This window comes from Miniopterus natalensis, chromosome 4 (genome assembly GCF_054644295.1).
Source record: "Miniopterus natalensis isolate mMinNat1 chromosome 4, mMinNat1.hap1, whole genome shotgun sequence".
In the NCBI taxonomy this organism is placed as follows: Eukaryota; Metazoa; Chordata; class Mammalia; order Chiroptera; family Miniopteridae; genus Miniopterus; species Miniopterus natalensis.
The window spans coordinates 69,314,672-69,327,968 of record NC_142084.1 but is presented as its reverse complement, the minus strand read 5'-3'; the positions used below and the strand labels follow the sequence as shown (position 1 = coordinate 69,327,968).

General features: G+C 44.4%; 1 protein-coding gene across 1 annotated transcript in view; it reads right to left on the bottom strand.

Annotated features, from left to right (window-relative positions):
* Positions 1-12,535, bottom strand: part of CACNA1A (calcium voltage-gated channel subunit alpha1 A) — a 163,898-nt gene extending 151,363 nt beyond the window's left edge. The window contains exons 1-2 of the mRNA XM_087816760.1: positions 12,435-12,535; positions 10,226-10,365 (exon numbers count right to left, since the gene is read on the bottom strand). Coding sequence (XP_087672886.1) covers positions 10,226-10,365; positions 12,435-12,527 — 233 coding nt within the window. The 5' untranslated portion in view covers positions 12,528-12,535. The remainder of the gene's footprint in view (positions 1-10,225; positions 10,366-12,434) is intronic.
* Positions 12,536-13,297: the final 762 nt, after the last annotated feature.

Sequence of the window (13,297 nt, the reverse complement as noted above, 5' to 3'; positions counted from 1 at the left end):
CAAAGCCCATGGTCTTAAACTTCTGGCTGCCCTCTCATCTAGAGCTGCCTGCGCAAGAAGCAACTGGGTTGCAGAGCAATGTTGCAACTTGAAGGCAACATTAACAGGTATTCTTAACCTGAATACCTGTTAATGTAGGTTTCACATCTGAAACCATAATACATCAGACATGTCACTCCCAAGAAGAGATCACTCAGTTGTACCTCAATTTCTGCTGTCCTGGTGGATCATATTCTACCTCTGCCAGACAGAGAACTTCTCAAGCGAATTTCTTATATATTACCAAGTACAACCATCCCAAACCCAAACGCATTCTCCATGTTTCATGAGGATCTGTCCAGATGTTTTGGTATGATATAACCAGAATTTTATTTATTTATACAAAATATATGATGCCCATTTTCTTCATGTTTCTAAACATGCCCACCATCTCACCCTTCTGAAAAAAAATTTTTGTAAAGGAGAGGGAAAAGACCCAGGAAGTCAAACCATTCTCCAGATGGGACCACCTAACCCATCATATCTCTGGCACAGATGGTAGAAACTACCAAATGTTTCCTCCTTCCTTTCTTTGCCAAACTTCCCAAATTGGTCAAGTGTGTGTGGCTGGGTGGGTGGCTTACTGCTTTCTTTTCTTCTTAGACTCTGTCACCAAGGTTTCATGCATCTCCACCTTCCTTATGAACAACCCTCTTTTCTTCTTAATTACAAAGCCCCAAAGCCCCAGGGGGTTTCTTCTCTCTTCTGCCACAATCCACAGAGCTGACTACGCTTACCTTCCTTCCTAACTACCTGTCCACTACACCTCCTGTTTCCTTCCCAGATCTTCTTCCTCCCTCTGGTCTCCAAGTGGGGGTGTTTCTCTGAGCCCAGGTTCCTGTCTGTCCCACCATCATGCCTATGATGGGTGGATAGGACATTTTTAAAGCCATCATTACTGCCTCTCCAGGCCCACTTCCATCAGGGCTCAGTCACTTTCCAACTTTGACCAACCTCTTCGTGGATGTCTCTCCAGTTCAGCTGTCACCATTTCTGTGTCTTCACCTCAACCCAATGAGGTAAGTATTAATATAAGCCTCATTTAACAGATGAACAAAATAAGAACTAGGGACACAAGTCACACATCTTCAGAGTAGCAGAGTCAGGACTTGAACCCAGATCTCCAAAGTAACATTGTGTCTTACATGGGAGAGTTATGTTCTGGCTCTGAAGTCAGTACACAAGAGAAAAATTGCATATACTCAAAAATACCCTTGAAAAACCCTTAAATCATCCATAAAGTACAGTATATGTTGTTTTGTGTACTTAAGCCTGGACAGTGTATTATGTGTACAGTAATACGTGATATAAAAGATTGAGAATAGTATGGCACATGTGACAGACACTGCTAATTGTCCCCATAGTAATTTCCCTCTCCCATCTTACCTACAGGCAGAGCCAGCCTCCCATAAAAAGGCAAAAATGCCAGATACTTGGTTTCTGGTCTTTCCTGAAGCTAGAAATGGTCATGTGACCCACGCATGTCCAATAATATGCAGGGAGAAGTCCATTGGGAACTTCTGGGAAAGATTTCTCCTTCTAGATCAAAAGAAAGAAACCTCCAGTAAAAGTTTTCTCTTCTCACCATTTTCTTCCCTGATCTTGGATGAGGCTGTGAGGAGATGTGGGAGTTATTTTGCAACCTTGAGGTGACAAAGCATGAAGTTGAAATTCAGCACACTAAAGGAGGTGGAGTGGAAGATGGAAGGACATCACTAAGCTACTCCATTAATTCTGGTCCACTGATTTGTGGATTTCTAAGTCAGAAGCCACAAACCTCTACTTAATGCTAAAGCCCCTTCGAGCTGCCTCTTCTATTACTTGCAGAGAAAAGCATTTCCAACTGACCTAACTGAGCCGGGTTCTATAAGGAACACGTATCATGCATGTTCCTTGGGAAAAAAACTCACTAAATGGCATGGCAGGTAGAAATGACCTCACAAATTTAATTACTATATTCTTCCTTTTTCTTTTTGTATGTGTGCCCATTATATACCGATGATTTTATGTTAAGTCAGATTTGCACAGGGTGCAATTCTGCTACACACTTTACAGTTTTGGCTTTAAAAATGTCCTATCCATCCAAACTCCTCAGAGTGGCTCACAAAGACCTCGCCTGATCCTTCCTGTCCACTCAATCTTATAATTATTCTCTTTAACATTCCTGGAATGCCAACATGAAGCAAGGGAAAAGCACTGACCACATTTTAGTGGCCAGAGCAGGACTTAAGAGTCTTAGGTTTCCTTCCTTCCTCTGTCCCTGATGCCAGAGTTTTGTGTCCTGAAATTCTGTGGGTGGCCTTCAAATGTGCCTGTGAAGAGTGAAAACAAAGCACCCAGGGCCTGTGCCTCTTCAGTACGACCCCCTCTAAAAAACAAACAAAAAGCACTTTACAAAACAAACCAAACAAACAAAACCTTGACTCCTAAAATCAAAGCTTCTTAGGGATGAAGGGACCCTTGGGAGTAAAGTATTTGAAGCTCTTTAGCTTCTGATGTCTCCAAAGGAGGTTTACAAGTAGGTGAATCACACACTTAGAAAATATGCTCCAGCCACCTGGTTAAATGGGCAACCTGCACAATCATACTCAGCAGGCCCAAGAACACACCCCTGCTCAGACACTCCCTCCTCCACACAAACCTATGCAAATCTGTGCCACCTTATTAATGCCAAGTAGCTAACAAAGCTGACTCCAAAAGAGTTTTAGTATTAAGAGCTAAAGACGTAAGACACACCATAACCCCTGGGGTGGGATCACCACCTTAGGCGTATTCTAGCCATAGCACATGCAATGGTTAAGTCAATGCTCCCAACTGCACCATCTCACCTAGATCAGCCGACAGGCATGGGCCCTCAGGCAGGGGCTTCTCTGCCTTGAGAAGCAGTTTATTTTACAGTAAAGCTGCCTTAAATATTGACAAGCCATAGGCACCACTAATTCATTCAGTCAAAAACATTTATTGTGCACCTACTGTGTGCCAGGCACTATTCTAGACACTGAGGAACTCAACTACAAGCAGAAGAGACCAAATCCCTGCCCTCATGGAGCTGGCTTGTGGAAGAGACAGGCAAAGAAAGAAATAAGTGAAATATTTAGCTTGTCAGAAAATGGTAAGTGCATTAAAAAAAATCTAAATAGAAGAAAGAGAACAGAAAGTGTTGGGAGAGTTAAAATTATAGATAAGGGGCCAGGGGACACTGGAGTAAAGTTTTGAAGATAAGCTGGTATTTGGGAGAAGAGCATACTAGGCAGAGGAAACTGCAAGTGCAAAGGCCCCAAGGTGGAAACTCGCCTGAAGCGTTCAAGGTATAGTGAGGAGCCCAGTGCAGCTTGAGCCAAGTGAGCGAAGAGGAGGGGAGGGGGTGATGACGGTGGGAGGAGAGGAGGGCAAATCGTGCAGGTCCTTGTGGGCCACAGTGAGTGAGGACTTCGGCTTCTGCACTGAGTGAGATGGGAACAGAAGGGATGTGAGCAGAAAAGTGATTTGATCTAATTTATGTGTTAAAAGGATCTTTCTGGCTGCTTGTGTTGATAACAGGCTGTGGGGGAGGAGGGCAGAGCAGAGTGACCCGAGCAGAGGCTGCTTCAACAATCCAGCCGAGAGATGACGATGGCTTGGCTGGGGACGGTGGCAGTGAAGACGGGAGGCACAGTGAGATCCTGCGTGGATGTTAAAGAGAGAACCTACAGAATTTGCAGAAAGGCTGGTCATGGGGTGTGTGTGAGAGACATGAGGTGTCAAGATTTTTGGCCAGAGTCCCTGGAAGGATGGTGCTGCCATCCAACAATATGGGAAGACAGGAAGAGGAAATATTAGGAAGGTACTCAGTTCAGTTTTGGACGTCTAGATTGTGAAATGCCTGTAATTCCACTCTAAGTGGGCACTCTGAGAGAGTTCCAGGCTGGAGATGTTAAGTTTGGGAAATGTCAGCACAGAAGGTATTTAAACCTTTGAGATTGGATGAAATCACCAAGGGGCTCATTACAGCCTGAGAAGTTAAGCAAAGAGGGGCTTTCATTTTCCTAGGACTCCCCCTTCCCTAGATGTGAGCTTTAGCACTCTACTACACAACCCCCGAAAGCAGGGGCCTTCGTCTCTGGGTTAGGCCCAGGTCCTCCCTGGAGAGCTCTGTCACACAGCATCTTCAGGCCCTGTAGCTCCTCCCTGCACAAAGCAGAGCACGGTGTCTCTCGCTCGGCAGCCTCTGCCTTGGTCCCAGGTACCCACTTGCTTCCTGCTCCGCTGAGATTTCCTCTGCCTGCCAGGCAGCCCCCTTGCTGTCCTGGTGAGAAAAGAGGGAGTCATTACCCTGCAAACTAGAGGCAGCGGCCAGATGCCTCTCTGGAGGCAGGCTGGAATCTGTCATAGCAATTCAAGAGGACAAGACCTCAATCAGCCCTAAACCTGTGGAGAGACGAATGGCAAGGTCTTCTCCGGCCCCACGGGGGAAATGGCCAAGAAGCTCAGTATGAAAAACGTCACCTGGCCATCTGGCCCTTGCTCAGCCCCCCCCCCCCCTCAGGTGGGGGTGAAGCACAGAGGGAGAAAGGAGGAGTCCTTCATACAACAGTGAACCGAGTGCTGTCCAGGGTGCTGAAACCTCTGACCCACTAGGCTTCCCACCTACTGCTCCTGGCGTTAGTTTGGGAACCTCTGAGAGCAGATCCAAGACAAGGACTTTAGGGAGGTGATCCATGGAATCACAAGGAATGAACTGGAAGTTGGTAAAGCGTGCACAAATGAATGAGTTTCACTGTGAGCGACTGGGAGTCGATCGTGCAGAGGACCCTTTGAGAAGTTGTAGAACACACCTCAGAGTTTTCGACTGAGCAGTGGGGAAGCCAGGGTATTTACACACTGACTCCCTTGCTCAGTGGTTAAGGGCTGCTCCTGGGTGGGTTGAGCACCTGTCATGTGTCTGAACAAGCACCTGCCATGTTGGCGAAGACCCTCTAACAGTGATGCCCAAAGATGAGAGTGTTGGAGGTGGGTTAGGTTGCACAAGAACTGCCCACCACAGCTGCAGGTAACTCAGAGGTGAGCTGGATGAAGATGCGGGGGAATCTCTGCAGCATCAACCACACACCTCCAAAGGAATTTGTTTTAATTGCTCCTTCAGATCACCAACTCCCATTTATGAAGCACTCGGAAAGGTCCAGGAGCTCGGTTCATAGTATTTGACACATATATTGCCTTCTCTAGTCCCTACCACAGCCTGGTGTAGTTCACAGGCCTTCCAAAAAGGAACCTTTATTTTTATAGTCACAAAATGTCAGAGCTGGCAAGGGCCCAGAGCTCTTCTGTCCCTTGCCTTAGCTGATGTCAGGGTATCTGTTATGTTTGACTATCTCTATCAATGCAATGGTCCCCCTCTCCTTAAACAGCTTAGTGAATTTCCTGGGACACTCTGATGATCAGAAGTGTTCCACTTTCCAGTTTAGCAACCATTCATTTTACTGAGCACATATGCTGCTAAGCCAGTGAATACAAAACAATTGTTTTCATTCCCACCCTGGCAATGTTCAGATTCTTTTCTTAACTTGCACAATTGTATTAACTGACCGCTCCGATGTTATTATATATATTTGAGCATTACCATAAAAGCTCCGTTATCTCAGAAATATAGCCACGCATCTGAAATGTTCTTTACACATTTTCAGTTTGATTCAGTCCTTCAAATACAATGGGAGTCCACTTTAAAAGGATTTGATTAAATTACAAAGTTAGAATTTCTCCGAGGCCTTGAGCTACATAGAACAAACAAAAAAATCCATGGGTAAGATCTTTCCCATCAAACTTTACACAAGAAAGCAAAAACATTGGTAATCTGTGAAAAAAAAAATGGTGTTTTAATGCTGTGCTTTGCTTAGAAATGTGAGAAAACAATGAGTTCATCAGAAAGGGCTCATTAAAATCATCTTTGTCTCAATATCAAATTAATACACTCAAGTCCCCTTCCCCCCAGAACATGGAGTTAAAAGAGTTTATGGCATTTCCCCACCAGTGACGTTGAGCAGAAGGCCAGGTTCGCAGAGCTTTTAGTGTCCTCTCCCTGTTCTTAGCTTCTAACCCAACATGAGACATGAGATGAAATAGCCCCTTGGAATTTGAAGTAATGAAATCTTGAGCGATGTGCTTGAATTTGAAGGAGACAGAACCACCAGACAATAAGGAAAGGTGGTTGATTACTGGAGAAATAAGAACAACAAAAGCAAGAGGAAAGAATGCAGGAAAAAGAAAGGAGGAGAGGGGAATGGATAAGAAAGGACAGAAACCTACAATAGTGACTCCTCATGGTTTTAGGACCAGGGCCCCCTTAGAATCTAATGAAAACTAAAGACCAGAAAAAAAAAATATACATACAATTTGCATGCAATTTTAAAGGATTCATGGATACAACTGTGGGCTTCCATCCTTAGGCTCTCTGCCTCTGATGAAGAATTTCTCCTCTAGAGGCTCATCAGTTTTCTAGTCATAAAACTAGAAAAAAAGACCACCTTGCTGTAATCAAGGAGCAGATACAAACATCCAACTGGCCCAGCTGACCCATCGAATGGCCACCTTTCAATGTACTGATCACTTAGTGAGACTTACTACATATTCCTGGGTGTTTCAAGAACTATGTTATAAAAAAACACACACGGTGTTTTTAAAAAAATTATCATCCAAGTATATGTTTACTGGGTTTTAGAGAGAGAGGAAGGGAGAGAGAAAGAGAAAGAAAGAAACAAAAACATCGATGTGAGAGAAACATTGATTGGTTGCCTCCCATATGCACCCTGACTGGGAATCGAACCCACAACCTTTTTGGTGTATGGGACAATGCTCCAACCAACTGAGCCACCCAGCCATGGCAAAAAACAAGGTTTTAAGGCTCCTTCCTGCCAGCAAGGTCAAGCCAGCCCCTGCCAGCAAAAGCCAGCCCCCAGGGAGCATAAATTGGCACAACCACTCTGCAGAGCAATTTGGCAATATCTAGAGAAGCTGAGGATGTGTATGGTACACGACTCAGCAGTTCCACTCCTGGGTATATGCCCTAGAGAAATCCACTCGCAAGAACGAGGAGACAGCTTGGTTCAAAATAGCCCAAAGCTGGAAACAACCCCAATGGATAAATACCTGGTAGAATATTCATACTGCAAAATACTAAGTAGTAATGAAAATGGGTGAATGAGACCTAGTCTTGTCAATCAGAGTAATGTCATGCTGAGTTCAAGAAGAAAACATTTATAGAGAAACTTAAAGCATGCAAAACAGTATCATATGTATATATTTCTTATATATTTACATAATAAAAGTGTAAATGCATAAGTGGGAATGATAGGCAAAACTCTGGAAAGTGTCTCTAGATGGGAAAAAGAAAGGAATGGGGTCAGAAAAAGGAACATAGGGACTTAACTGAACTAAAAAGTTTAAATTTTTTAAAAAATCCTCACCCAAGGATATTTTTTCCATTGTGTTTCAGACAGTGTGGAAAGGGGGGGGTGGGGTGGGGGAGAGAAACATCAATGTGAGAGAGATACATCGATTGGTTGCCTCCTACATGTGCCCCGACCAGGGCCTGGGATCAAGCCTGCAACAGAGGTACATGCCCTTGGCCAAAATCGAACCTGGGACCCTTCAGTCCAAGGGCTGGCACTCTAACCACTGAGCCAAACCGGCTAGGGCTAGAAAGCTTCTTTCTTTCTTTCTTTCTTTCTTTCTTTCTTTCTTTCTTTCTTTCTTTCTTTATTTATTTATTTATTTATTTATTTATTTATTTTTTAATATATCTTTATTGATTCAGAGAGAGGAAGGGAGAGGGAGAGAGAAACATCAATGATGAGAGAGAGTCATTGATCAGCCGCCTCCTGCACGCCCCCGACTGGGGATCGAGCTTGCAACCCAGGCATGTGCCCTGACCAGGAATCAGATCTCGATCTCCTGGATCCTAGGTCGATGCTCAACCGCTGAACCACGCCTGGCTGGCCTAGAAAGGTTCATTTTGATGGCAGGTTGCTCCATCACCTCCCTGCGCTCACCTCCTCTACTCTCTCCCTCCGTCACTCTGCTCCAGACACCCTGGCCTCACTGTTCATCAAACACAAGCCAGCCTCAGGGCTTTTGCACCTGCTGTTCCCTCTGCCTAACACTCCCCTCCTTCAGCTATCCTCATGGCTCATTCACTCACCTCTTTCCGGTTTTCATTCAAATATCACCCTCCTAATGAAACTTCCCTAGCTTCTAGCCCTCCTGCTCATAATACATCCCATCCCTTCCCTGATTTATTATTTCTCTGTAGCCCTTACCACCATCTACATGCTAGACATTTCATTCATTCATTCATTCATTCATTCATTCATTCATTCATTCATTCATTTTGTCTTTCTTCACCACTAGAATATAGGTTCCACAAGAAGAGCGACTTTTGTCTGTTTCACTCACTGCTGTGTCACCGAGCCTGGCGCATAGTAGGTACACACTAAATATTCATTGAATGAATATTTGCACACACAGGTATTTGTTCTATTGTCCTCTGCTTCTTTTTGAATGTGTCTTATTTTTATTATACATTTTTTTAACAACAACAAAGTCAGCCACTGGGCTATTTCACAGACAAGTTTCCTAGCAAGCTAAGAGAAAAATGCCCAATGCCGTGACACGTCTCTGGAACCTGCCAACGTCTCAAACCACAGGACTGTGGGCACAGCCAACAGAGGTCCCTTCGGAAACACCTACCTGCTAGAGCTACCCAGAGTACTCAAAACAGACTCCTCACCTCTGACTGCCTCCACTGAAACAGGCCCACATGGCACAATTCCTACTGTGAGAAGCAGCATTGCTCAGAACAACATATGTTCCCCAAACCTGAATAGTGAGAGCCTAGCCAACACAGTATGAGTGCTAAGACCCATGACGTCTGCCAAGAGAGACAGGCCCTAGAGCAGCAACAGAGCCTAGAGGGGAAATATGAACCCACAGAGGACTATGGCCCCACAGCGGAGAACTATACGGAAGGCCTCCCAACCAAGAGGGGTCTTGGAAGAGAAGAGGGAGAGGAGTGGGTGGGCAGAGGCAGAAATCAACACCGAATGGTGATGCCCGTACTGGGACCTGATAAAGGGCTTTGGGGTCTGTGTCAGAGATTGGCTGGCCATTCACCAAATCCATTTTCTTTCCTTTCTATGCACAGTCTCAATTTCCCAGCTTCCCCTGTAGTGTTGTGCATGTGGGCATGTGACTTGGGCATGCGACTTGGCTTCTAGCCAAAGGCATATGACTGGAATATGTGCCAAGTCCCGGGCTCATAAACCTCTCAAGTATCACTTTCCACGCTCATTTCTCTTCTGTTATTTGATGCAGATAAGCAGAAAGTTCTTGGAAGCTGTGGGTTAATAAGGAGAAACCACAATATAGCAAGGGTCTGGGCCCCTCAATCACTGTTCGGAGGAGAGAAGCCTGCCAGTGAGGAATAGCTGTTTTGAACTTAAAATGCATGAGAAATAAACTTCTGTTGTGTTTAAGTCATAACCTAGTTTTGGATTTTGTGTGTGATAGTAGCTAATGTTTCCTTATGCAGGGTCCTTGACGGAAAGTGTATACACATCCACCTTTCAACTAGGGTTCACTGTATACAGATCTGAAAACTCCTGGAAGGCAGTGACTGCACCTTATCTAGACCGGTTTTCTCCATAGTCCTACCACAATCTCTTGCATCCAAAAGTCTTTAGCAAACATTAACCAATTTAAAATAGGGCAAGACATCCCAAGCAAAGCAAAAGGACCATGCATGCACAACAGTTAAGAGCTTGACTGCTTCAATCACATAATATCAGCTTCAAATCCCAGTTCTATCACCTACTAGCTGGGTGATCTCAGGCAAGTTCCTCTCTGTGCTTCCAATTCCTCAGTGGTCACATGGGAATATTAATATTTCCTAATTCATTTGGGTTGTTGTGAGGATTAAATGAGAGGATGCACATAAAGCACTTTGAAAGCAGTTGACTCTAATAAGCTATTATTCTAATAGTAACAGAAAGCATCCGCTGTAATATGCAGCTGAGATTTGGAGGTGGGGTGAACGAAGGCAGAAGAACATGGGGGCCCAGCCTCCCTGGGCCTAGCCTGGACCACACCAACTGTTACGTTTCTGAAGTCCTTGTAATTCAAGATAATTCTAAGAAACACAGCACACTTCACTTACCCTGTTAGCACCACCACGAAGTCCATCACGTTCCAACCATTCCTCAGGTAAGAGCCTTTGTGGAAGGCAAATCCAAGGGCAATGATTTTAATGCCAGCCTCAAAACAAAAAATTCCAATGAAGTACGGTTCTGTGTCATCCTGGAAGGGAGAGAGGGTAAGGTCAGGTCTTTGGCTACGCAGAGGGTGGAATGACCAGGGAACCAGCCCACCTGGAGATCTGTACCCACCTCCCCTCCCCTCTCGAAACCCTCTAGTGCTCCCTGCCCCCACCACACCCTTCCTCGACTTCTCCTGCCTGAAGGCTTTTGCAAGAGAAACAGATACAAGGGAAAGACACTCCCTTCTTTCCTTTTGGTCAACTTCACATACCACTTGGGGAAATAGAATTGTTTGGACCTGTGTTGTCCAATACAGCAGCCACTGGTTACATTAGCTGCTTAAATTTGAATAAATTTAAATTAATTTGAATGGAATAAAACGAAAGACTCAGTCCTGCAGTCACGCTAGCTACCTTTCCAGTGGTTTCCATATTAGAAAGTGCAGATGGGGAACATTTCCATCACTGCAGAAAATTCTACCTGAAAGCGCTGGTTTAGCCTGTTTACCTACACATCACTCAAGGCCTTTGAGGGTGGACCCCATGCACCGACCTTACCCCCAGATCTGACACTCCTGATGGTTCTCAGCTGGTCTGCACCAGCACAGATGTTCAGGTTGCTAAAATATTGGAATAATACTTCTGCGCTGGCTGGCAAATGGCCAATGCCTCTGCCCCCATCCTCTCGCTGGACCTCCCACCGGTTCTGGCTTCCAGCTGATGGTCTACAGTAGTTGAAATTAAGCTATAAGCTCCACTCCACCAGAGCCCCTCCACGGACACTTTCCCATCTGTTATGACAGTTTCTTAAGCTTCAATCATTTGCATTCTGCCTTCATTTTTTGTATATCGGCTTGCCACGGCACTACTATTTGCTTATTAGCTTTCAATTGACTTTTCACTTAGCTTCATTTCAAGCAAAAACAGAAAGTGTCTTAAAATCGTAATTTTGCTAGGCTAGTTCTACTTTTCTGGGATATACACTATAATGTATAACTATTAAAAAGTCTTGAGACCATCAACACTGTATGAATTAGGAACCAGTGGATTCTTACATCCCCCAGGCCCCTCTACACTGGAGCTATTACAACTGGTTCTAAAAGTGACAGGAAGGAGAGAAGTCTCCTCCATTGTATTGTCAGAATGCAAGGAGGGGACCCAAGGAGCTGAGGGGGTCACTAGGACAATCAAGAAGGATCTTAATGCTAGTTTTCAGCTCTGCAGAGTTTCATGAAGTGAGCAACTTTAAATAAGGACTTTAAATGTCCTCCAGAGCTGACATCCATGTATAGGAAACACAGGGGATGGAAAAACAAGCTAAGTTGACATCATAAGTAAGTCACCAGGCAAAAATCAGGATGTGGGACACTCCTTAGGGCATCTGGACTGGTTTCTGCAATAAGTCAATGACAGGAAAGAATATATTGCTCTAAATTAAAAGTCTTAAGTGACATAACACAATCTAGACCATATTTGGATCTTGGTTGAAACAAATCAACTATAAAATGCCATTTGAGACAATCACAGAAATGTAATTACTGACTGGGTCTGAGATGATCCCAAGGAACCACTGTTAATTGTGTTGGGCGTGAACACAAAACTGTGGTGATGTAAAAAAAGCCTGTATTTTTAGCAATGCAAACTTAGGTATATGGCCACAATTGACAAGCTGTCTGGGATTTGCCTTAAAAAACTTTGACCAAGAAAGATAAACCATGAAAATAAAAAGACAGAAAATAGGAATGAGGCAAAATCTTGACAATTGTTGGATCTGGATGATGGGTTCATGGGGGAGGGGTTCATTTTACTGTTCTCTGTATTTTGGTGTATTTTTCATAAGAATTTTGGTTTGAATGTGACATTTCATGGACAATGTGACCACTCTCACCCCCTCCTGGTTGATGCCAGGTCTTGTGGGCAGCAAGGACGGGAGATGCGCAGGGAGGGCATCTTTCTTCCCGGATTATTGGTGTTCGTGAAATTTAGGCTCCCCTGGGCAGGGGGCCCACGATCCAGCTCTTGGCTCCAAGACCAGTGGCCCTCTGCTCTCACTGCCACATCAGTTTGCCACCGAAGCAAAGGAGAAACCCCTAAGAGAGACATCACTTACCAGTCGTTCAGACATGGGGGTCTTGTCATCGTCAGGTAGGTGTTGCTCCAGGGCAAGGACGATGCAGTTTGCTATGATGGTGGCTAAAATCATATATTCAAAGGGAGTATTGGAGAATTAAGGAAAAACTTTCCAGCTTGTTTAGGTTCACAGCAAAACTGAGGAAGTACAGAGATTTCCCATATGCCCCCTGCCCCCTGACATGCACAGCACCTCCCACGATCAACATCCCCCCAGAGTGGTACATTTGTTACAGCCGATGATTTATATTGACAAATCATAACAACTCAAGGTCCATGGTTCACTCCTGGTGCTGAACAATCCACGGGCTTGAGCAAATGTATAATGACATGTATCCACCATTATAGCCTCGATTAAGTTCTCTGCTCTAAAAACCCGACAGCTGACTCAGAAGGAAAATGTGGATATTATTCCTCTATCTCACCTCCAACATTTATTGGACAAATATGAATTCAGCACCTACTGTGTGGTAGGACCTATTCTGGGTGCTGGAGACACAGTGGAGAGTAAAGCAGAAAAATCTCTGCCTTCGGGGAAGCAAAGTGAGTAAGTGGGATAACCACGTCATACAGCGTGTTAGGAGATGGCGAACGCTACAGAAAGAAAAAGCAAGAACAGAGGTCTTGGGCTGCAACTCAAAATACGGAGGTCAGATAGGACACCAAAAGCATGAGCACCGAAAGCAAAAAAAAAAAAAAAAATTGATAAACTAGACTTTGTCAAAATTTAAAACTTTTGTGCATCAAAGGGCATTATCAAGAAAGTGAAAAGGTAACCAAGAGAATGGGAGAAAGTATTTGCAAATCATGTCTGATAAGGTTCTAGAATCCAGAATATATAAA